This window comes from Pelobates fuscus, chromosome 9 (genome assembly GCF_036172605.1).
Source record: "Pelobates fuscus isolate aPelFus1 chromosome 9, aPelFus1.pri, whole genome shotgun sequence".
In the NCBI taxonomy this organism is placed as follows: Eukaryota; Metazoa; Chordata; class Amphibia; order Anura; family Pelobatidae; genus Pelobates; species Pelobates fuscus.
Window position 1 is genome coordinate 11,484,290 of NC_086325.1, and position 23,375 is coordinate 11,507,664.

At 44.5% G+C, this 23,375-nt stretch overlaps 1 protein-coding gene across 1 annotated transcript in view; it reads right to left on the reverse strand.

The window, feature by feature from the left end:
• LOC134572302 (cytochrome P450 2C8-like) overlaps positions 1-23,375 on the reverse strand; it is a 94,139-nt gene that overhangs the window by 17,175 nt on the left and 53,589 nt on the right. The window contains exons 3-4 of the mRNA XM_063431185.1: positions 5,479-5,641; positions 5,198-5,347 (exon numbers count right to left, since the gene is read on the reverse strand). Of these exons, the coding sequence (XP_063287255.1) occupies positions 5,198-5,347; positions 5,479-5,641 (313 nt within the window). The remainder of the gene's footprint in view (positions 1-5,197; positions 5,348-5,478; positions 5,642-23,375) is intronic.

Sequence of the window (23,375 nt, forward strand, 5' to 3'; positions counted from 1 at the left end):
ACCACAGCCCCTTTCCCAAATTGTATCCATCAACCTACTTCAGCCCCTATCCCCACCTACATTTCCTAAACCCCCAATTACAGCTTATACCCTTCACTTCAGCCCCTGTCCCCCACTACACCCCTGTCTACTGGTTTTAAAAGTGTAAAGTGTGGGTGTATGTGTGTGAATGAGTATCTGTGTGTGCGCCAGTATGTCTGTCTGTGTGTGTGTCAGTATGTCTGTCTGTGTGTGTGCAAGTATGTCTCTGTGTGTGTGCCAGCCAGTATGCCTGTGTGTGTGTGTCAGTATGTCTGTCTGTCTGAGTCAGTATGTCTGTAACATTGTGTCTTTCTGTGTGTGTGCCAGTATGTCTGTCTGTGTGTGTGTCAGTGTGTCTGTGTGTGCAAGTATGTCTCTGTGTGTGTGTGCCAGTTTGTCTGTCTGTCTGAGTCAGTATGCCTGTAACAGTGTGTCTTTGTGTGTGTGTGTGTGTGTGTGTGCCTGTCAGTGAGTGTGTGTTTTTAGTGTGTGCCAAATCAGCAAGTGTGTGTGTGTGCGCCTGTCATTTAGTGTCTGTTTAGGTGATTGCCCCCTCCCTTTCAATCACATGGGAAAGGTGTTTTTACTCTCCTTTTGGTGGGCCACTTGACTGGATTTGCACCCCAGGCCTAAGGCTGCCAGCCCTCCCCTGACCAAGGCACTTACACGATTGGGTAGTGTGACGAAATGCCTTTTGTCACTGGGTTTATTGGTGACAAGCTGCCCTTTACCCCTGGCTGTTGGAGGAGCCTGATTGCCAGCCTCTTACCTGTTGACTATGGTCCCTGGGAGATTTGGCCTTTCAGGTGCAACATTTGGGCATATTGGATTTGTATGGTGCTGCTGCTGGCCCTTTAAAAACCATCCGTGGACATATTATGACTTTTAGGAACAATGTCCCTTTAAGACTGTGTAGCAGATTGCATTCAGGCTGTCTTCAATATTATGTATGCTATTATGTGTTAGGTAAATTGTAAATGTGTAGGTTCTTTGTGATAAATGTAACAGTATGTATTTTTATGTCTTTTATTGTCCTTTGTCTGCCATGTGGCTAATGGAGTTTTACCTCTGTGTTTGGAGATAATTGGATTACTTCCCAATTATCTCCAGGATAGAGACTCTGTGGAACTGTTTTGGGAAGAAAAGCCATGCTTCATTTGGTAACCAAGGACTTTCCCTTAACTTTTGAACCACTGGTCTGATTCGCACCATTTTTTAATATGTTGTTCCCCTGAATGGATTGATTGTGAATATGTATTTTTATATAGATTGTATGGTTTTAGAGTTATAAATGTTGGGTAAAAAGTATGTTTTAACTGTATGTATAATTGAGTTTCCTCTCAGGATAAGGGGAGGGGAATATGTGGGATGTAACTGTGATATGATTGGTTGTTTTATCCCTCCCTGTGGGCAGTCCTGCATTTGCAACAACTGTAATAAAAGCCATACTGGGTGTGCTAGCACCTCATATCATCTTGTACCTTCATGAAGTTTCGGCTCATGTTTGGGGGATTGGAGAACTACACTCTGGGGATTGCTATAATCACTATACTCCCCAGGGTATTATCGCTGAGCTCTGCTAAGAGCTTGTTCCTGTTCCTGCTCTATGGAATTCGGAGAGGTCCATCTACTGGAAGTTGGACCCTGGTCTTGGGTCCAGAGTGGGTGGAGTCGGCGAGACCCCAACCAAGCTGCGGCGGTTCGTGGGGTCTGCAGTGGTTATGGTGTCAGGCAGAGGGCTTGGAGACCTCGGAAAGCACTAGGAGCATCCGTCAGCGGAGGGTACCCGGTCGGGGTGCCAGCGGTTCTGTTACAGTGGTGGCAGCGGTGGGATGGCGTCCTAGTGCGAGGAGAAGCAGCTCGGAGACACAGTTCGTTTGGAATTGCAATTTGAGGGCAACGCTAGTATTCGTACAGTGCCCCTATTCACAGCAAACATGACTTATCGCTTTGAGGGCGAGGCTTACGGGAAGGAGGTAGAGAGGCGGTTAACCAGGTATGGCCCGAATATTTCGGTAGAGACGCTCCTGGCCACCGTGCGCAAGTTGGGTGAGGAGAATCGAGCGGCATAGGAATTGGAGCTCCGATTTCGGAGATTGGGGCTGTGGCCAATCGGTCTCTCCTCCCTGCAGCAACCAGCATCCCAGGGAGAGGAGATTATCGGTCCCTCGTCCCTGCAGCAACCAGCGTCCCAGGGAGAGGAGATTGTCGGTCCCTCGCCCCTGCAGCAACTAGCATCCCAGGGAGCCGAAGGTGCCGTCCTTCCTCCCCAGCAGCAGTGTGTACCCCAGAGAGCAGAAGGTGTCGTCCTTCCTCTCCAGCGGCAGTGTGAGTTCCATGGAGCCGAAGGTGCCATCCTTCCTCCCCAGCGGCAGTGTGAGTCCCAGAGAGCAGAAGGTGTCGTCCTTCCTCTCCAGCGACAGTGTGAACCCCAGAGAGCAGAAGGTGTCGTCCTTCCTCTCCAGCGGCAGTGTGAGTTCCAAGGAGCCGAAGGTGCCGTCCTTCCTCCCCAGCGGCAGTGTGAGTCCCAGAGAGCAGAAGGTGTCGTCCTTCCTCTCCAGCAGCAGTGTGAGTTCAAGGGAGCTGAAGGTGTCGTCCTTCCTCCCCAGCGGCAGTGTGAGTCCCAGAGAGCAGAAGGTGTCGTCCTTCCTCCCCCAGAAGGTGCAGATGAGACCGTAGTCTATGCACCCGACATACAGGGATGCTGGATGGTCTATCCAGATCCCCAACTACCCTCACAAGTACACTGGGCGGAAGAGGTAAGCGATGTCTCTCCTCCCCAACCAAGTTGCGTCAAGGCTACCCCAGCAGAAGCGCTGTCATCGGGGCAGAGAGCAGTTGGCCTCTGCTCCCCCAGTCTCCACAGTGTGTTTCCCAGCAGCACCAGAGGAACCACCAGGTGCAGTAAATGTGTGTTGTGGTTGGGCTACTCATGTACTTGTTCACTGTGGGTGGGTTTATCGACTAACTCAGGCACTGACCGAGAGGTCAGGTACCTGGTTAGTCTCCCCCCCCCCAAAGGGGAGATGTGTGACGAAATGCCTTTTGTCACTGGGTTTATTGGTGACAAGCTGCCCTTTACCCCTGGCTGTTGGAGGAGCCTGATTGCCAGCCTCTTACCTGTTGACTATGGTCCCTGGGAGATTTGGCCTTTCAGGTGCAACATTTGGGCATATTGGATTTGTATGGTGCTGCTGCTGGCCCTTTAAAAACCATCCGTGGACATATTATGACTTTTAGGAACAATGTCCCTTTAAGACTGTGAAGCAGATTGCATTCAGGCTGTCTTCAATATTATGTATGCTATTATGTGTTAGGTAAATTGTAAATGTGTAGGTTCTATGTGATAAATGTAACAGTATGTATTTTTATGTCTTTTATTGTCCTTTGTCTGCCATGTGGCTAATGGAGTTTTACCTCTGTCCTTGGAGATAATTGGATTACTTCCCAATTATCTCCAGGATAGAGACTCTGTGGAACTGTTTTGGGAAGAAAAGCCATGCTTCATTTGATAACCAAGGACTTTCCCTTAACTTTTGAACCACTGGTCTGATTCGCACCATTTTTTAATATGTTGTTCCCCTGAATGGATTGATTGTGAATATGTATTTTTATAGAGATTGGATGTATGGTTTTAGAGTTATAAATGTTGGGTAAAAAGTATGTTTTAACTGTATGTATAATTGAGTTTCCTCTCAGGATAAGGGGAAGGGAATATGTGGGATGTAACTGTGATATGATTGGTTGTTTTATCCCTCCCTGTGGGCGGTCCTGTATATGCAACAACTGTAATAAAAGTCATACTGGGTGTGCTAGCACCTCAGATCATCTTGTACCTTCATGAAGTTTCGGCTCATGTTTGGGGGATTGGAGAACTACACTCTGGGGTTTGCTATAATCACTATACTCCCCAGGGTATTATCGCTAAGCTCTGCTAAGAGCTTTTTCCTGTTCCTGCTCTCTGGAATTTGGAGAGGTCCATCTACTGGAAGTTGGACCCTGGTCTTGGGTCCAGAGTGGGTGGAGTCGGCGAGACCCCAACCAAGCTGCGGCGGTTCGTGGGGTCTGCAGTGGTTATGGTGTCAGGCAGAGTGCTTGGAGACCTCGGAAAGCACTAGGAGCATCCGTCAGCGGAGGGTACCTGGTCGGGGTGCCAGCGGGTCCGTTACAGGTAGCATCACTTTGGAGCACCTAAACACCCGAATCGGACTGACACTGGAATTCAGCAAATTAGATGAATTTGCTAAAAATTAACTATATAATTCACCATTTTCTGTTCTATTTAGGTACTTTTATTGAGTTTTCTCATTTATATTTTTGCTTCATTTTTATATAATTGTGTGTTTTTTTTTTTTTTTTATATATCTAGATAGCTTTATTATGTCATTTGTCTAATATTATATTAACTTTATCAATTATAGATCTATTGAGCTATCTTTTTATTTATCATTGAATAATAAATACATTTATATTTGTATAAATTTTGATTATCCTTATAGTTTATTTAGGAGCGCACATGCATTCTATATCGTGAGCTTACACTCATATTTAGTCGCTTGTATATGTATGTTGCTGCCCATTTTAATTTTTTTATATTAACTACACCGTGTTCTTTGATCTGTTACTTTCTGTTCTATTTATTATCTACATTTTAAATGTAGAAACAAAGAAACATAGAAACATAGAATATGACGGCAGATAAGAACCATTTGGCCCATCTAGTCTGCCCAATTTTCTAAATACTTTCATTAGTTCCTGGCCTTATCTTATAGTTAGGAAAGCCTTATGCCTATCCCACGCATGCTTAAACTCCTTTACTGTGTTAACCTCTACCACTTCAGCTGGAAGGCTATTCCATGCATCCTCTACCCTCTCAGTAAAGTAATACTCCCTGATATTATTTTTAAACCTTTGCCCCTCTAATTTAAGACTATGTCCTCTTGTTGTGGTAGTTTTTCTTCTTTTAAATATAGTCTCCTTCTTTACTGTGTTGATTCCCTTTATGTATTTAAATGTTTCTATCATATCCCCCCTGTCTCGTCTTTCCTCCAAGCTATACATGTTAAGATCCTTTAAACTTTCCTGGTAAGTTTTATCCTGCAACACTGGGTGTGAATTGTTAGCTCCATGATATAATCAATCTTTTATTAATTCATTTTCAAGAATAAATACCAACCTTTGTGCTTTCTGAAGGCTTCTGTGAGAGAGCGAGCTTCCTCTTGGATTCTTTCCTCAATGCTTCTCTTCCCCATTCCGAAATTTCTCAATGTCATGAGAGAGAATCGACGCATCGTCTTCCACCTCTCTCCATTGCTCAGGAGGATGCCTTGAAACATCATGAAAAAGTATTATTTTCTTGCATGATGACAATTTCTCATCCAGGATATTTACTAAATAAAAAGCATGCTTCCTACTTCATTCAGCAATGTCTCTGGTTTATAGAAACAAATTTATTACCATAATCTTTGAACAATAAATCACCCAGACGTAAGTTCCCTCTGTCGCTAAACACGTTGCTGTGATCCACCAGAGCTTCTTTCACCGTGTCGCACCCAAAAAGCATGACCGCACGCTGGCTGCCCAAATAAACTGTGTACACTGGTCCATATTCCTTGCTTAGCTGTGGACAGACACACAGGAAAATCAATTGTTAATTTACACATAGTTGACATTTCATTTTCCTATTCGTGATATCCCAAGTATCCTTTCTTCCTAACAAGTTTCATTATTTTCCACCACTTCATCAGAACCCTGACTATATCAAAGTCCATATGCTGAGTCATGTAATTTAGTTTATAGATATAATGTGTAAAGGAGTAATACAAACTTGACATCTGACAGCCTCCAGCTAAGATTGTACCTTGGACACCCCAACCTACTACACTATCATCCACACCCAAAATACATTTACACCAAATACTAATTCTAATTGAAATGTTAACACTAGATCCACCACGGTTAACCTTATAAAGTCGCCATTTGTGTGCAATGCTCGCCCATGATGCTACTCTGCTCAATAGTCTGGTGATTTAATAATCAACTAATGACAAATCGTTTTCTTACACCAAATTTTACAAATCGGTTGTCGGAGTGCAACATTTTATCAATTGGAAAATAGTGTGAATGTGATCCACTATAAATCTGTCTATTAAAAAGCAAATGTACTTTTGTCTTGATTTAATATTTTTGGATAAAGTTTTCAAATTATTATATTATTATTTGGGTAAACTTCTTAAATTATTTTTTCAAATTATAAAATATAAAATAATCTATCATAAAAAATATATGAATTTGCCAAAAATATATGAAAAGTTTATCCAAAAAATATTAAATCATTTGAAAAACTCATCTAAAATATGAAATTGAGGGCCAACTGTTAAGCTAAGATAATATGAAACCATGAAACCATATTTCAAAAGTTACTGACACTGTTTCAAGTGTGTGAACTTGTAGTTTGTTTACTTAAAAATTTTATTCTTAAAAATCGAGAACTACATCATAAAGGTATACAATGGGGTAAAACTATACCAAACAAGTGGAGCGCTCTAAACAGTAGAGGGGTTTACTCACCCCTTTGGTACAGTGACAGTCTTGAAAAACTTGAATGTACATATAAAAGGAAACAAAAAAACAAGAAACAAAAAAATATAGTGCAGATGTTCCAAAAATGGATAATTGGTAGTAAGTAATGACTTAAACCACTCACATAGATAGGAGCCTATATGGTATTGGCTCCGTAAAAGGACCCTTTATGCTCTTAGGGCAGCAACACACCCCTTGATCCCAGGTAGTATCCCTCCAGGAGTATACAACGAGAAGAAAAGCAGAAAAACAACTGTGTAGAATTGCACATACTATAATGGTATTATGAGATATAAATAGTTGTGCTCACCTTCTGCAGAGCCCTGAAATCCCAGCTCTGAGGTTGATAAACAATGTGCTACTTTAGAGGGGGAATAGCACTATCCCCAATGGAGTTCCTGATGGCTAGAAAGGACTTTGGACTAAATTATAAAATAGTAAATATACATTTATTAACAATGCATTAAAAACAAAATAAATGGGTACTTAGAAAGTAAAATGATCCAATAAAGTCCAATAAAAAGTCCAGAATAATCAGCTAAACGCGTTTCACTCTATGAGCTTCCTCAGTAGCTGCAGGATAGCCTCAGGAATCCTTCTTTTAAAATGTTTGAAAGTCCTTGTGGATCCTCCTCTTGAAGTCACATGGTGTGGAATTAATCACATATTGGAAAACAGGTTACGCTCTACATTATATGTTACAAGAGAAAACATCTGTGGTAGAGAATTTCCATTTGTTGACAAAATTGTCAATCATCAGTGATGTTTAGTTACGTAATATAAAAGAAATTTGAAAAACTTCTGTTCAACATTAGCGAAATCTTGCGACTGTTGAATTCATTTTCTGGCCAGGTGAATACTGTCAATTCTTTATTGAGGTCTCTTCCATACAGCTCGTGATATGAATTGGCTGGCTAGAGCAGTGGTAATGTGTCTGCCTTGAACTGGAGAACACAGGTTTGAAACCTGGTCAAAAAGTGTCATCGGGCCAGGGTGTAGCGGTACTTACCTTATCCGGGGGCCGGACGCGGTCCTCTCTTCAAGCCGCGCGCGGTCCTGCGGCTGCACGAGCCGCGCGCGGCTCGTCCGACTGTTCAGACAGGAAGGCGGGCAGTGACCGCGAGAAGCGGTCACGTGTCCCGCCTGCAGCTAAGAGCGCGCCGCGAATCTCGGGCGCGCTCTTAAAGAGACAGTGGGAGCCTAAATTGCAAAAAGGCTCCCATTGGCTCCTGTCATGCCAATCACCCCATACACTTACCTGTTGGGGGAGTGGAAGTGACAGGAGCCAATCACATTAGTTTGAAGGCTACTTATACTTACCCTTTTCCCTTAGTTCCTTGCCCTATCGTGGTTTCTGCTACAGTTCCCTTTAGTGCTTGTTGTGTTCAGTTGTGTTTCTCCGTATTTGACCTTGGCTTTGTATTCTGACTTCGTTTTCGCTTTATCCTATTCTGTACTGTTTGCCGGCTTGCTGATTCCTGTGTACCAGTCCCCGGCTAGTTTTCGTTTACGCTGTCTCTTTGTGCCCTTGACCTCGGATCGTTCCTGACTCTGTCTTATCCTATTACGTCGAGTCCGGCCACTCTAAGGTCCGGTAGACGTATCTCTCCTCTGTACTGTCTTCTGTTAGGCTGGATCCTGCGTGTAGGGGTATATACTCGTTACATTACGATAGGGCCATGGACCCCGCAGATTTAGCTCAACAGATGGCGACCCATGAGGCTAGATTTGTAGAGCAGGATCACCGTATGGATCAAATAGCTCAGGCTCTCCAGACGCTCTTAACTAGAACCATTCCAGCAACCGCACCTAACCCTCCTGCACCCCTGCTTCCTGAAGTATCGACTATGCCTAACGCTACAGCACATTTAACGCCTCCTCCTAGGTATGGAGGGGATTCTAAGACATGCAGAGGGTTCATTAACCAAATAGAGTTTCATTTTGAAATGTATCCACGTTCATTTCCCACAGAGAGGTCTAAAGTTGGATTCTTTATGCACCAACTTACCGACAAAGCACTTGAATGGGCAAACCCTATTTGGGAGGCTAATGGACCTATGGTGCATAACTTTCACAGTTTCCTAACAGCTTTTCGCAGAACTTTTGATACTATGAAAAGGTCTAAGAATGCCGCTAGAGCATTAATGAGGGTTAAACAGGGTTCTAGGTCTGTGGCTGATTACGCTATACAGTTTCGTACCCTTGCCTCACAGGTCGATTGGACCAATAATGGGTTAACTACGGCCTTCATGGAAGGTTTATCAGACTCTATATTGGATGAGGTAGCAGCTAAGGAGCTTCCTATTGCCTTAGAGGACCTTATTGACTACCTCATCGATATAGATAATAGGATTCGTGACAGGCTCTATACTAAGAACAGGAATAGACGTTTTGTTACACCTATTCAACCCAGAGTTAATATACCGGAGAGTGTTAAAGTATCTGAAGAGGAACCTATGCAATTAGGGGTTGCCAAACTCTCAGATACTGAGAAATTACATAGGAGAAGGGAGGGACTCTGCCTATATTGTGGTAAGAGAGACCATATGGTAAAGGAGTGTCCTCTGCTCCCGGAAAACTCTCGCACCTAAGACCTTATAGGGGACTGGCCTTGGGTGTGATTTCTAAGTCTCCTACATTGCCTCCTAACCGACTGCTTCTCCCTGTTTCTTTACATATGGGAGAGAGTTGTATAGTTGAAAACATAGACGCCCTGGTTGATTCTGGGGCAGCCGAGAACTTTATAGACTCTGGTTTTGTAAAGAGAAACAATATTCCCATCAGAGAGAAGGAGATACCCTTGGCCGTTGAGGCCATAGATGGTAGACCATTGATATCTCCTGTTGTTACTCACGAGACTGCACCGCTACACATGTACACAGGGGTTCTACACTATGAAACCATTCGGTTCCAGGTCATCACCTCTCCCTCTTCACAGTTGGTGTTAGGGTATCCATGGTTACGTGCCCACAATCCCATTTTTGACTGGGAGACAGGGCAGATAAAATCATGGAGTGAAGCCTGCCATGAGTCATGTACTATTGAAGTCACGCCTGTGAATTCTATTAACGTTCCTACTGTTCCTCCTTTATCTACGACAATACCCTCTCAGTATTTAACTTTAAAGACTGTCTTTGATAAAAGAGAAGCTGACAAATTACCGCCTCACAGACCCTACGATTGTGCTATTGATTTGTTGCCTGGTACTATACCTCCTAAGGGCAGGGTGTACCCCCTATCGGTTCAAGAAAACCGTGTCATGGAGGAATACATTAAAGAGTCATTAGACAAGGGATTTATTAGAAGATCCTCTTCTCCGGCTGGAGCGGGGTTCTTCTTTGTATCAAAGAAAGAAGGTGATTTAAGACCTTGCATTGATTATAGAGGTCTTAACAAGATCACCATCAAAAATGCTTACCCTATACCTCTAATAACAGAATTGTTTGACAGGCTCAAACATGCTACGGTATTCACCAAATTAGATCTTAGAGGAGCATACAATTTGATACGTATTAAAAAGGACCACGAATGGAAGACAGCCTTTAACACTCGGTCAGGTCATTATGAGTATACCGTCATGCCATTTGGGCTTTGCAATGCCCCAGCAGTGTTCCAAGAATTTATTAATGATGTCTTAAGGGACTTTATTCACTCATTTGTTATTGTGTACTTGGATGACATTTTAATATATTCTACAGACATTCACACTCATCACAGACATGTTACGACAGTTCTGAAGACCCTTCTTGCTAATGGTCTTTATTGCAAATTAGAAAAATGTCTATTCGACCAGTCCGAGGTCCAGTTTCTAGGGTATTTGATTTCCGCCGAGGGTTTTCGGATGGATCCCCAGAAGCTCGCTGCAGTCATAGAATGGCCTCTGCCGCAAGGTCTGAAAGCCATCCAGCGTTTTCTGGGTTTCTCTAATTATTATAGACGTTTTATCAAAGGTTTTTCGTCTATAGTAGCGCCTATTACTCGTATGACTAAAAAGGATGGCAATACACGTGTCTGGTCTACTGAGGCACTTCAGGCTTTTGACTTTCTTAAAACTACGTTCGCCTCTGCCCCTATTTTACAGCATCCTGTCCCCTCATTGCTATATATACTTGAGGTTGATGCTTCCGATATAGGGGTAGGTGCTGTCTTATCCCAAAGAGAGTCTCCTGACAAGCCATTGCATCCTTGTGGCTTCTTTTCTAAACAAATGTCCAAGGCAGAGAGGAATTATGATGTGGGTAATCGCGAACTCCTTGCTATCATTTTAGCACTCAAAGAATGGAGACATTTGCTAGAAGGAACTAAGGATCCTATTCTCATATTTACAGATCATAAGAACCTATCCTACCTTAGCGAAGCTAAAAGATTGTCTTCAAGGCAGGCTAGGTGGTCACTGTTCTTGTCTCATTTTAATTATATAATCACCTATAGGCCAGGTGACCGGAACACCAAAGCGGACGCTCTGTCCAGACAATTCGAGACTATTGACAAACAGGAGATTGATGTCACTCCTGTCATTCCCCCAAACAGGATAATAGCAACTACTATATTGTCTATTTCCTCGTCCCTCTTGCAGGCCATACAAGCGAAACAAGGCATGGCACCCAGCGAGAGGCCTAATGATAAATTGTTCGTTGACATTCCCGAGAGACGGGATATTCTGTCACTTTATCACGATACTAAGACTGCTGGACATCCTGGTATTTCCAAAACAGTGTCAGCCGTTTCTCGGTATTTCTGGTGGGATACCTTACGTAAGGATGTTACTGACTATATAAGTGCTTGTACTACTTGTGCATGTATGAAAACTTCTCGTAGAGTTCCTTGTGGGCTGTTGCATCCGTTGCCCGTTCCCGAGAGACCTTGGTCTAATCTATCAATGGATTTTATTGTTGAATTACCCCCTTCGAATGGTAACACAGTCATCCTAATGATAGTAGATCGGTTTTCCAAAATGGCTCACTTTGTGTCTCTTCGCAAGTTGCCCACTTCCAAGGAATTGGCTCTTATCTTCGCTAGAGAAGTGTTTCGATTACATGGTATTCCCTTATCTATTGTATCCGATAGGGGTAGCCAATTTGTTTCCAGGTTCTGGAAAGCCTTTTGTTCGGAGATGGGTATTTCCCTCTCATTTTCTTCCGCTTACCATCCCCAGTCTAATGGAGCTGCTGAACGTGCCAACCAGTCTCTTGAGCAGTACCTCCGTTGTTTTGTGTCTCACCATCAGGACAATTGGTCTGACCTGCTTCCTTGGGCTGAATTTGCTCGGAATAATGCCACTCATGATTCTTCCGGCAAAAGCCCTTTTTACGTTGTCTATGGCCAGCATCCCGTTGTTCTTCCGGCTGCATTCTCCTCACAGGGCATGCCAGTTCTGGATGAGCATTTGGCTGGTTTGCGTAATACTTGGGAGCAGGTTCAGCGTTCTTTGGTGGACTCTGCTGCCCGCCAGAAGGCTCAGGCTGACAAGCATCGCAGAGCGGCTCCTTCCTATGTTGTGGGGGACAGGGTTTTGCTTTCCACACGGAATATTCGCCTCCGGGTGCCTTCTATGAAATTGGCTCCCCGCTTCATTGGTCCTTATCGCATTATACATAAGGTTAATCCCGTTTCTTATGCCTTGGGTCTGCCTAAGAATCTGCGTATACCCAATGTATTTCACACCTCTTTGTTGAAGCCTTACGTACGCAACCGCTATACCCGGCATACTCCCCCTCCCCCTCCTGTCTCTGTGGAGGGTCATGAGGAGTTCGAAGTATCTGCTGTTATTGACTCTCGTTTTCTCAGGGGTCGGCTTCAGTACTTGGTACATTGGAAGGGTTATGGGCCTGAGGAGCGCAGTTGGATTTCTGCGGATGCTGTTCATGCTCCCCGCCTTGTACGTTCTTTCCATTCGCGTTTTCCTGCCAGGCCTGGTCCTGCCCGCCCGGAGGGCGTGTCCTCAGGGGGGGGTACTGTAGCGGTACTTACCTTATCCGGGGGCCGGACGCGGTCCTCTCTTCAAGCCGCGCGCGGTCCTGCGGCTGCACGAGCCGCGCGCGGCTCGTCCGACTGTTCAGACAGGAAGGCGGGCAGTGACCGCGAGAAGCGGTCACGTGTCCCGCCTGCAGCTAAGAGCGCGCCGCGAATCTCGGGCGCGCTCTTAAAGAGACAGTGGGAGCCTAAATTGCAAAAAGGCTCCCATTGGCTCCTGTCATGCCAATCACCCCATACACTTACCTGTTGGGGGAGTGGAAGTGACAGGAGCCAATCACATTAGTTTGAAGGCTACTTATACTTACCCTTTTCCCTTAGTTCCTTGCCCTATCGTGGTTTCTGCTACAGTTCCCTTTAGTGCTTGTTGTGTTTCTCCGTATTTGACCTTGGCTTTGTATTCTGACTTCGTTTTCGCTTTATCCTATTCTGTACTGTTTGCCGGCTTGCTGATTCCTGTGTACCAGTCCCCGGCTAGTTTTCGTTTACGCTGTCTCTTTGTGCCCTTGACCTCGGATCGTTCCTGACTCTGTCTTATCCTATTACGTCGAGTCCGGCCACTCTAAGGTCCGGTAGACGTATCTCTCCTCTGTACTGTCTTCTGTTAGGCTGGATCCTGCGTGTAGGGGTATATACTCGTTACACAGGGGCGTACCTAGAGCATTTGGCACCTGGGGCTGGTCCTTATTTTGGCACCCAGGATGGGTCCTCATTTTGGCACCCACCCTTACCCTGGTCACCCCACACACTTTAAAATGTAAGAAACACCCGTAATTTTTTTTAATGTTATAACATTGAGCAGTGCTTGCATGTTTCAAAGTAAGCATGTTTTTGTATGGAGTATGTGTGAGTGAATGTAGGGGTGTGTTTGTATGTAGTGTTGGCATTTTAATGCAGGTATGCATTTGTGTGTAGTGTTGGCGAGATGCAGTGGCGTTGTTATATAAAATGGTGATGCTTTAATACAGAAGTGTGTTTGTATGTAGTGTTTTCACTGGAATGCAGGGATGTGTTTTAATGTTCATTGGTAGTAACATAATTTTAAATATCCAATGGTGTGAATGGTTGGCGGAAGTGACATCACTAAGTGATATTGCCAACCATCTCCATCCTCCATTTTAAATGGTAACATAATTTTAAATATCCAATGGTGTGAATGGTTGGCGTAAGTAACATCACTAAGTGATATTGCCAACCATCTCGATCATCCATTTTAAATGGTAACATAATTTTAAATATCCAATGGTGTGAATGGTTGGCGGAAGTGATATCACTAAGTGATATTGCCAACCATCTCCATCCTCCATTTTAAATGGTGAGATAATTTAATGGTGTGAATGGTTGGCGGAAGTGTCATCACTAAGTGATATTGCAAACCATTTCCATCATCCATTTTAAATGGTAACATAATTTTGAATTTAAAATTTTAAATATTAAATATCCAATGGTGTGAGTGGTTGGTGGAAGTGACATCACTAAGTAATATTGCCAACCATCTCCATCCTCCATTTTAAATGGTGACCTAATTTAAGCCCTTAAGGACCAAACTTCTGGAATAAAAGGGAATCATGACATGTCACACATGTCATGTGTCCTTAACCCCTTAAGGACACATGACATGTGGGACATGTCATGATTCCATTTTATTCCACAAGTTTGGTCCTTAAGGGGTTAAGGGGTTAATTGTGTGAAATTACACTTTGGTATAGATTTAAAGAAAATGGCATAATTCGAAATCAATGTTCAAACCGTTGGGTTGTAGAGTACCACGGTTGAACATCCATCTCATTTCCTGTTGGCCTTAAATTTGTTTGGAATCCCCCCCTCTCCAATTTCCTAAAACTTTATAAATACCAATAAAAGACAGTCCCTTAGGATTACTATTATGGGAGATCTTAAAATGGTTAGAAATACTATGTCCCTCATATCCTTTCTTGATGTTTCTAACATGTTCCTCTACCCTTGTATGTAAGTTAAGTTTCGTGCGGCCCACATATTTTAGGCCGCATGGACATTACAACATATAAATGAAATTTTTAGAGTAACAAGTAATTAAACTTTTTATATGGAACTCCTCATTGTTTTTTGCATCATTTAAATTGTCTATGTGTCTTTTCTTATTTCCAGTATTCTTACATGCTAGGCATATACCACATCCAAAGAAACCTTTTCTACAGTCAATCGGTTTTATATTACAATCTTTTCGAATGTGATTTCTCGCTAGTAATTTTTTCATATTGGGAACTCTTCTAAAGATTAGTTTAGGTTTTTCTGGCAGAATGACGGTTAGAGCAGGGTCTTCCCTTAGAATTGGCCAATGCTTATTAATTATTCTTCTGAATTGATCGTTTCCATGGCTATAATTGCAAATAATTGATATCGTGGCATTAGATTCTATCTTATTATTTTTTCCATTATTCAATAAGTTATCTCTTTTTATTATTGATACTTCGTTAAAGGGACTCCAGGGAGGTGATTTTACTCACCTCGTTCCAGCGCCGGGAGCCTCGTGAAGCCGCGCCCCCTATTTCGTCAAAATGCCGAAATAGGCGGGCGCGAGCAGGGAGCAATCCGCGGCATCAGCAGACAGCGCGCGAGGGAGCAGAGCGGTGAGATTAGAGCTCCCGGGCCGCGCCTTATCACATCACAGCACTGCCGCGCCAGGGTCCAGATGGTGGCCAGCAGGAGGGAGAGCTTACCTCCTGCCAGCCACTGAAATATTGCGCTCCCAGAGACTGTGCGCCCTAAGGCGGCCGCCTGTGCCGCCTTATGGACGCGCCAGCCCTGGGTCTAATGATAAATGACTATGGGGGATAACGTATAATAAACACAGGTTACTGGCTATGGGGGGATAATGTATAATAAACACAGGTTACTGGCTATGGGAGGGATAATGTATAATAAACACAGGTTACTGGCTATGGGGGAGATAATGTATAATAAGCACAGGTTACTGGCTATGGGGGGGATAATGTATAATAAACACAGGTTACTGGCTATGGGAGGATAATGTATAATAAACACAGGTTACTGGCTATGGGGGATAATGTATAATAAACACAGGTTACTGGCTATGGGGGATAATGTAGAATAAACACAGGTTACTGGCTATGGAGGATAATGTATATAAACACAAACACACAAAAAAATAAAATAATAATACAAAAAAAAATGAATGCAGCTTCAGAATTAATCTAAATTGTATGCTGTCTAGGAGGTAAGAGGGTCTGGGAGGGAGTGTCTGCTGCTGATTGGCTGGAATGTGTCTGCTGACTGCGAGGTACAGGGTCAAAGTTTACTCAATGATGACGAATAGGGCGCGGACCGAACATCGCATATGTTCGCCATCTGAGGCGAACGCAAACACGCTATGTTCGCTGGGAACTATTCACCAGCGAACCGTTCGGGACATCACTACTGGAGATAAAAGTTGCCATCGTACCAAAAATAGTTGCTTGTCAAAATTAGAAGGATCCCTTCCACAATGAAAATCAATTTGATCAATTGAGAAATCGTTAGATTGCTCTAAAAAATTTCTTGTGGCAGTGCAACCTCTATCATGTTCAATAATGGTGTAGAGGGAACTAACGTCTGCGGTTACTAGGAAACAATTTTCATTCCACACTAGTTGGTTTATATGCCTCGAAATGTCACCTGTATCCTTTAAATAACTAGGTGTATGATGTACCAAAGGTTGCAGGCATCGATCTAAATATTCAGAAAGTCTACATGATATAGACCCGATGCCTGAAACTATAGGTCTTTCCGGGGGTTGGGTGGGATTTTTATGGACCTTAGGTAGATGGTATAGTACCGGAATTTTTGGGAAATCTACTTTTAAATAATTGAATTCTTTTTTATTTAGAATACATTTTTCATAACCCTTCTCTAGGTACTTATGGAATTTTTCTTTTAATTCTTTAGTGGGGTCTGCTTTTATTTTTTTATATGTGTTATCATCATCCAATAATCTCTGAGATTCTTTGTTATAGTTCTCCAATGTCATGAGGACAACCACCGCCCCCACCCCCCCTTATCCGCTGGTTTAATGACTATTGAATTGTGTGGTGTAACCAACCTCGCCACGTGTCCTTGGAGAGGGCTGCTTGCCCGCCTCTTGCCTTTGGACTATGGCCCTGGGAGATTGGGCCCTTTTACAAAACGTATTCGGCCCTAACAGAGTGCATGTAACTCATTCTGGCCCTTTAAACACAGTGGGGCCATTCGGTACTTGCCCTGTGTGAGCAGTGATACCCCCAGATAGCTATGCCATGGAGCCTATTCATATAATGAAAGACTATGGGAAAGACTTTGGCTCCATGGCAATTCAACTGTATTGGTGTGGTCTGCGTGCCATTCACCTAATAATGTGTTTAATGTATAAAAAGTAACTTTATATATTTTAAAACATAATCCTGTATTTAGGTCCCCACATGTGTAATGGAGTTTTGTCTTTGGCCTGGGAGATAATTGGATTACTTCTCCAATTATCTCCAGGGCAGAAGGGAGGAAGCCAGGATGCATTGTGGGGATGTTTTACTTTTACTGTTTGAGACAGATTAAAATACTGCCAGCCAGGGGGAACAAAAAGATACTTTTACTAACTTTTGAACCCCTGGTCTGATTCATGCCATTTTTTTAATATGTTGTTCCCTTGAATGGATTGATTGTGGATATGTATTTTTATGTGAATGTGATGTATGGTTTTAAAGTTACAGAGTATGTGTGGAACTGTATTTTTACTGTATGTAATAAATTATGTTAACTGCTTATCTGAGGGGAGGGGATGTGTGGGTTGTTCTATTACTTGATTGGTTGTTTTATGCCTCCCCCTGGGTGTGTCCTGTATGTGCACAACTGTAATAAAAAGCAGGCTGGGTGTTCCAGACCTCAGATTCTGCTTGACCCTCAAACCGATGTGTCATCTCGTTTTTTGGGGGGAATTGGATTGTATGCTGACTGCCAGGAGTGTAAGCGGATTGTATGCTTTTCCTGTTCGGCTGATTCCAGGGTTCGTGTGTTTCCAGTTCGGGAGTTTTCAGAATTCGTACAGTTTCCAGTTCGGGAGATTGGTGATTGCTGTAGCTGCTGGTCTATGGAAAAGCTGGATATCGCCTAAACTGGGTTTTATCCTCTTGTAAGTGAAACGGTCCGTTACAATTGGTGGCAAGCGGTGGGATCGTTCCTACAGCCAGAAGGACAGCTACAGACAACACCAATTCCTTGGAGTTACAAATTGAGGGCAACGTTAGCACTCGTGCAGAGACCCTGGCAGCAGAAGTATCCAGCGACTTGGAGCAGACAAGTATGGAAGGCTCTGACGCTGAAGATTATCGGCTGGCCGAGGTGAGGCAGCGAGTGGCCCAGTATGGGGGTTATGTATCCATGGAGATATTCCAGGGGATCTGGAACCAGGTCATGGCTAAGCGAAAATCAAGGATGGACGGAGAGTATGCTCAGCGGAAAGAGTGTTACAGCAGCAGAGTAGAGGCTGCATCCGAGGAGGTTAGCCGTCTTCCCCTGAGGCGGCAGTGTGTAACCCAGGGAGCTAAAGGTGCCGTCCTTCCTCCCCAGCGGCAGAGTAAGTCCCAGGGAGCTAAAGGTGCCGTCCTTCCTCCCCAGCGGCAGATTGTATCACAGGGAGCTAAAGGTTCCGTCCTTCCTCCCCAGCGGCAGTGTGTACCCCATGGAGCTGAAGGTGCAATCCTTCCTCCCCAGCGGCAGTGTGTATCCCAGGGAGCTGAAGGTGCCGTCCTTCCTCCCCAGTGGCAGTGTGTACCCCAGGGAGCTGAAGGTGCAATCCTTCCTCCCCAGAGGCAGTGTGTATCCCAGGGAGCTGAAGGTGCAATCCTTTCTCCCCAGCGGCAGTGTGTATCCCAGGGAGCTGAAGGTGCCGTCCTTCCTCCCCAGCGGCAGTGTGTACCCCAGGGAGCTGAAGGTGCAATCCTTCCTCCCCAGAGGCAGTGTGTATCCCAGGGAGCTGAAGGTGCCGTCCTTCCTCCCCAGCGGCAGTGTGTACCCCAGGGAGCTGATGGTGTCGTCCGTCCTCCCCAGCGGCAGTGTGTACCCCAGGGAGCTGAAGGTGCCGTCCTTCCTCCCCAGCGGCAGTGTGTACCCCAGGGAGCTGAAGGTGCAATCCTTCCTCCCCAGAGGCAGTGTGTATCCCAGGGAGCTGAAGGTGCCGTCCTTCCTCCCCAGCGGCAGTGTGTACCCCAGGGAGCTGATGGTGTCGTCCGTCCTCCCCAGCGGCAGTGTGTACCCCAGGGAGCTGAAGGTGCCGTCCTTCCTCCCCAGCGGCAGTGTGTACCCCAGGGAGCTGAAGGTGCAATCCTTCCTCCCCAGAGGCAGTGTGTATCCCAGGGAGCTGAAGGTGCCGTCCTTCCTCCCCAACGGCAGTGTGTACACCAGGGAGCTGATGGTGTCGTCCGTCCTCCCCAGCGGCAGTGTGTAACCCAGGGAGCCGAAGGTGTCGTCCTTCCTCCCCAGCGGCAGTGTGTACCCCAGGGAGCTGAGGGTGCTATCCTTCCTCCCCAGCAGCAGTATGTACCCCAGGGAGCTGAGGGTGCAATCCTTCCTCCCCAGCGACAGTGTGTACCCCAGGGAGCTGAAGGTGTTGTCCTTCCTCCCCAGCGGCAGTGTGTCCTGCAGGGAGCAGAGACCGTCAGTCTCACACCCCAGCAGCAGGACAAAATAATGACAGAGGAGACAGCTGGTCCCCCTCTCCACCAGCAGAGAGAGTGTCAGGGAGAGGAGCCTGTTAACCCCTCTCCCCAGCGGCAGTTGACAGTCCAGAGAGAGGAGCTTGTTACACCCTCTCTCCAGCAGCAGCCTAACCCACCAAGGGGAGAAGTTAAGCCCCGCAACTGTGCAGATGGGACCGTAGTCTCTGCACTTACAGCCCAAGGGGTAGGGACGGTCAGTCCTGTCCCCCAGCCCCAGAGCTGTGTACCCAGAGGGGAGATGGTCGGTCTCCCCCTCCCACAACCAGGCTCCAATCAGGCTACTTCAGTGGTAGCGCAGGCACCAGGGCAGAGTACCGCTGGTCTCTGCCCACTCAGCAACCCACCAAGGCAGTCTACCAGCTCCCCGCACAGCCGTGGTGAGGAACCTGAACCTGGACAAGCTGCTACTTTATCCAGGTAGAGTAAACATTTATTGTGGAAGGGAGGTACTGCTGTTTGTGCTTCGTGGGTGGGTTGCTGGACTAACCAGGGCACTGACCGGCAGGAGGTCTGATACCCTGTTAGTCTGGGGGGTAAAGGGGAGAAGTGTGGCGAAACCGACCTTGCCACGTGTCCTTGGAGGGGGCTGCTTGCCCGCCTCTTGCCTTTGGACTATGGCCCAGGGAGATTGGGCCTTTTTACAAAACGTATTCGGCCCTAACAGAGTGCATGTCACTCATTCTGGCCCTTTAAACACAGTGGGGCCATTCGGTACTTGCCCTGTGTGAGCAGTGATACCCCCAGATAGCTATGCCATGGAGCCTATTCATATAATGAAAGACTATGGGAAAGACTTTGGCTCCATGGCAATTCAACTGTATTTGTGTGGTCTGCGTGCCATTCGCCTAATAATGTGCACGCAGACCTGAGCTATCTGGGGATATGTTACATGTCTGTGTTTAATGTATAAAAAGTAACTTTATATATTTTAAAACATAATCCTGTATTTAGGTCCCAACATGTGTAATGGAATTTTGTCTTTGACCTGGGAGATAATTGGATTACTTCTCCAATTATCTCCAGGGCAGAAGGGAGGAAGCCAGGATGCATTGAGGGGATGTTTTACTTTTACTGTTTGAGCCAGATTAAAATACTGCCAGACAGGGGGAACAAAATATACTTTTACTAACTTTTGAACCCCTGGTCTGATTCATGCCATTTTTTTAATATGTTGTTCCCTTGAATGGATTGATTGTGGATATGTATTTTTATGTGAATGTGATGTATGGTTTTAAAGTTACAGAGTATGTGTGGAAACTGTATTTTTACTGTATGTAATAAATTATGTTAACTGCTTATCTGAGGGGAGGAGATGTGTGGGTTGTTCTATTACTTGATTGGTTGTTTTATGCCTCCCCCTGGGTGTGTCCTGTATGTGCACAACTGTAATAAAAAGCAGACTGGGTGTTCCAGACCTCAGATTCTGCTTGACCCTCAAACCGATGTGTCGTCTCGTGTTTGGGGGGAATTGGATTGTATGCTGACTGCCAGGAGTGTAAGCGGATTGTATGCTTTTCCTGTTCGCTGATTCCAGGGTTCGTGTGTTTCCAGTTCGGGAGTTTTCAGAATTCGTACAGTTTCCAGTTCGGGAGATTGGTGATTGCTGTAGCTGCTGGTCTATGGAAAAGGGGGATATCGCCTAAACTGGGTTTTATCCTCTTGTAAGTGAAACGGTCCGTTACAAATTGTCTTTCTGGAATTTGTTTAGGGCCATACGTTCTTTTTTCGTGAGATTCTGCTGATATTTATTGAGTTTCTTAATTTTGCTAAGATCCTTTAATACCATTTTTTCAAAAGTTACCATTTTGCTTGATATCAAATTCTTAGGGTAAAATGTAGATTTTTCTTTTAGATTAGTATGTTTGTAATTGTCTTGAGAATTTTCAAAATTAGTCATGATGGGATTCTTTTGAAATAATTTTTTTAAACATAACATTCTTTTGAATCTATTGAGATCAACATATGTGTTGAATTTGTTTAAGCTTTTAGTTGTTGCAAATTTAAGGCCCTTCTGTAATAGTTTGATTTGAGGGGATTTAAGAACGTGTGGAGTTAAATTAAAAATTCCTGCTTGTATCTCCGTTGCTTTCTTATCTAATGGTTCCGCTTGTCTCTTTTTCCTCCTCTGAAAATTCACTCCTCCTCTAGCTCCCCTTCCTCTATGCTCCTCCTTCTTTTTTGTGGTGATTTTTGTTGATATTGAGATTTGTGTTTTACGCTGTTCTTCTGGTTCCAAAAATCCTCTTCCTGAGGAGTTTTTTTATAGGGTTTCAAACCTATTGGAAATGGGTATGTACGATAACCTTCTTGTATTTTTATGTATTTTACTTTGAGCAGTTAAATATTCATCAGATATTGCCCTTCTTTCTGTTCTTATGGTGTTTTTTTTTAATGACATTTTCTTGAATCTGTGGCTTAGGGGTACGTACGTCTCCATATTTGATCTCTTTCTCCTAATTGTTTTGATGGTTGATATGGCTTGGAGATATAGGGATCTCTAAAATTAGGATCCCTACCATAATTTTTTTCTCTTGGTTTATCTGGTGACCTGTAATATGTTCTTTTGTGGGGTCTATCCTGAATGTCCCGTTCATGATGCTTGTCTGGGTACTGTGTATGGTATGAATTTGGTCTATATTCTAAATTATTTCTCTTGCCATATGTACGTACTTCATTTCTATTGTAATCAGTTTTGTCTCGCATGTATTTTTTCTTTTATATTTATATTGTATCTTGTCACCCTACATTTTGATGTTTGTCTGCCCCCTGGGTATTCAGCTACTCATTGGGCCAACATTGTTTGGTAGATATGCCCCAAGGGACAGCTTGCATGCATTTAGTTATGTAATTTCATTGGGGTATAATCTAATAACTGCTAGCTAAGCCTGCAGTTCTCTTGTCTCCTGCTTTTGCATTCCCTTACTTTCTAACACCACCCAGACTTTCTTTGTACGGTATACATGTATTGGGAACATCATTCAGTCATGTTCAGTTTAAGCAATATAGTTTTATATCTGATGCTAATATTACTGAGAGGTTCTAGCTTTATTCTAGAATTTCCTGTTGCTTTCAACTCTAATCTTCCATGCCAGTAGTGTGTGCATAAGTAGTTATCATCCTCCTAAGCATTCCAGGTGTCGGTCTTTCTAATGTATGCCTTATATCGCCTGTCTTTTCCCTTGTATTATGTACGGGCTTTAGCCTGTTTGGCCACTGTGGCATTCTAGAGGCCTCTGTTCTCGTTTTGATTCCGTCTTCCAACACCTCATTTTATTGGGCTCAGTGCATGTGTATAATGATGTTTTCTAAATGTTTATATTCAGTTTCTGTTCTTTTCACCCACTTACCTGTATCCTCGTGGTCCAGTCTCCTGGCTTGCTGCCCGCTTTTCTTCACGTTTACCGACCGCTGAGCTTCACCTCCCACATGGCTTTCCTGTACCATCGCCTCATGGAGGTCCTGCCACTGCTGAGCGCCTGTCTGTTCCACGAGTTCTGCTCTCTATTTAGTGTGTTTGCCTGCTGGGTGATTTTCGGCATGCCATCGGGCCCGGGTCCCTTCCTGCAGTTGGCTGCGCCTCTCATTTGCAGCTGTGACTCCTCACACACCGGCGGTAAGTACCCACCGAGCCGGGGAAGAGCATGGCACGCTGGCTGCTGTTGTCCACGGCTCCCTGGGTCCACTACCTTCCTTGCTGGGATGTCTACCTCTCCTGGTGTTCTGCCTGCTGGTATGGTGTCTGCCACTCTCATGGTGCTCGGCCTGCTGGTATGGTGTCTACCACTAGTGTGGAACTCAGCTGCTATGGGATTTAGCACTCTCAGTGCTCTGCCTGCTAGTAGGTTTGCCATCACCAGTCTGTTTATCGGTCGGAGCTCTGGGGCGTTTAAGTCATGCAGCCTGGGAATGGTTCTGTGTATGTGATGTATTCCCATGTGGTGTGTAATTGTTATTCCCCAATGATTTGTCTTCTGTTTTGATACAGGGAGTGTGTATGAATAAATACATAAATAAATAAATAAATGTTTGAAGGGCACAACCTTTCATGTAAATCACTCACATGTTTAAAAAAAAAAA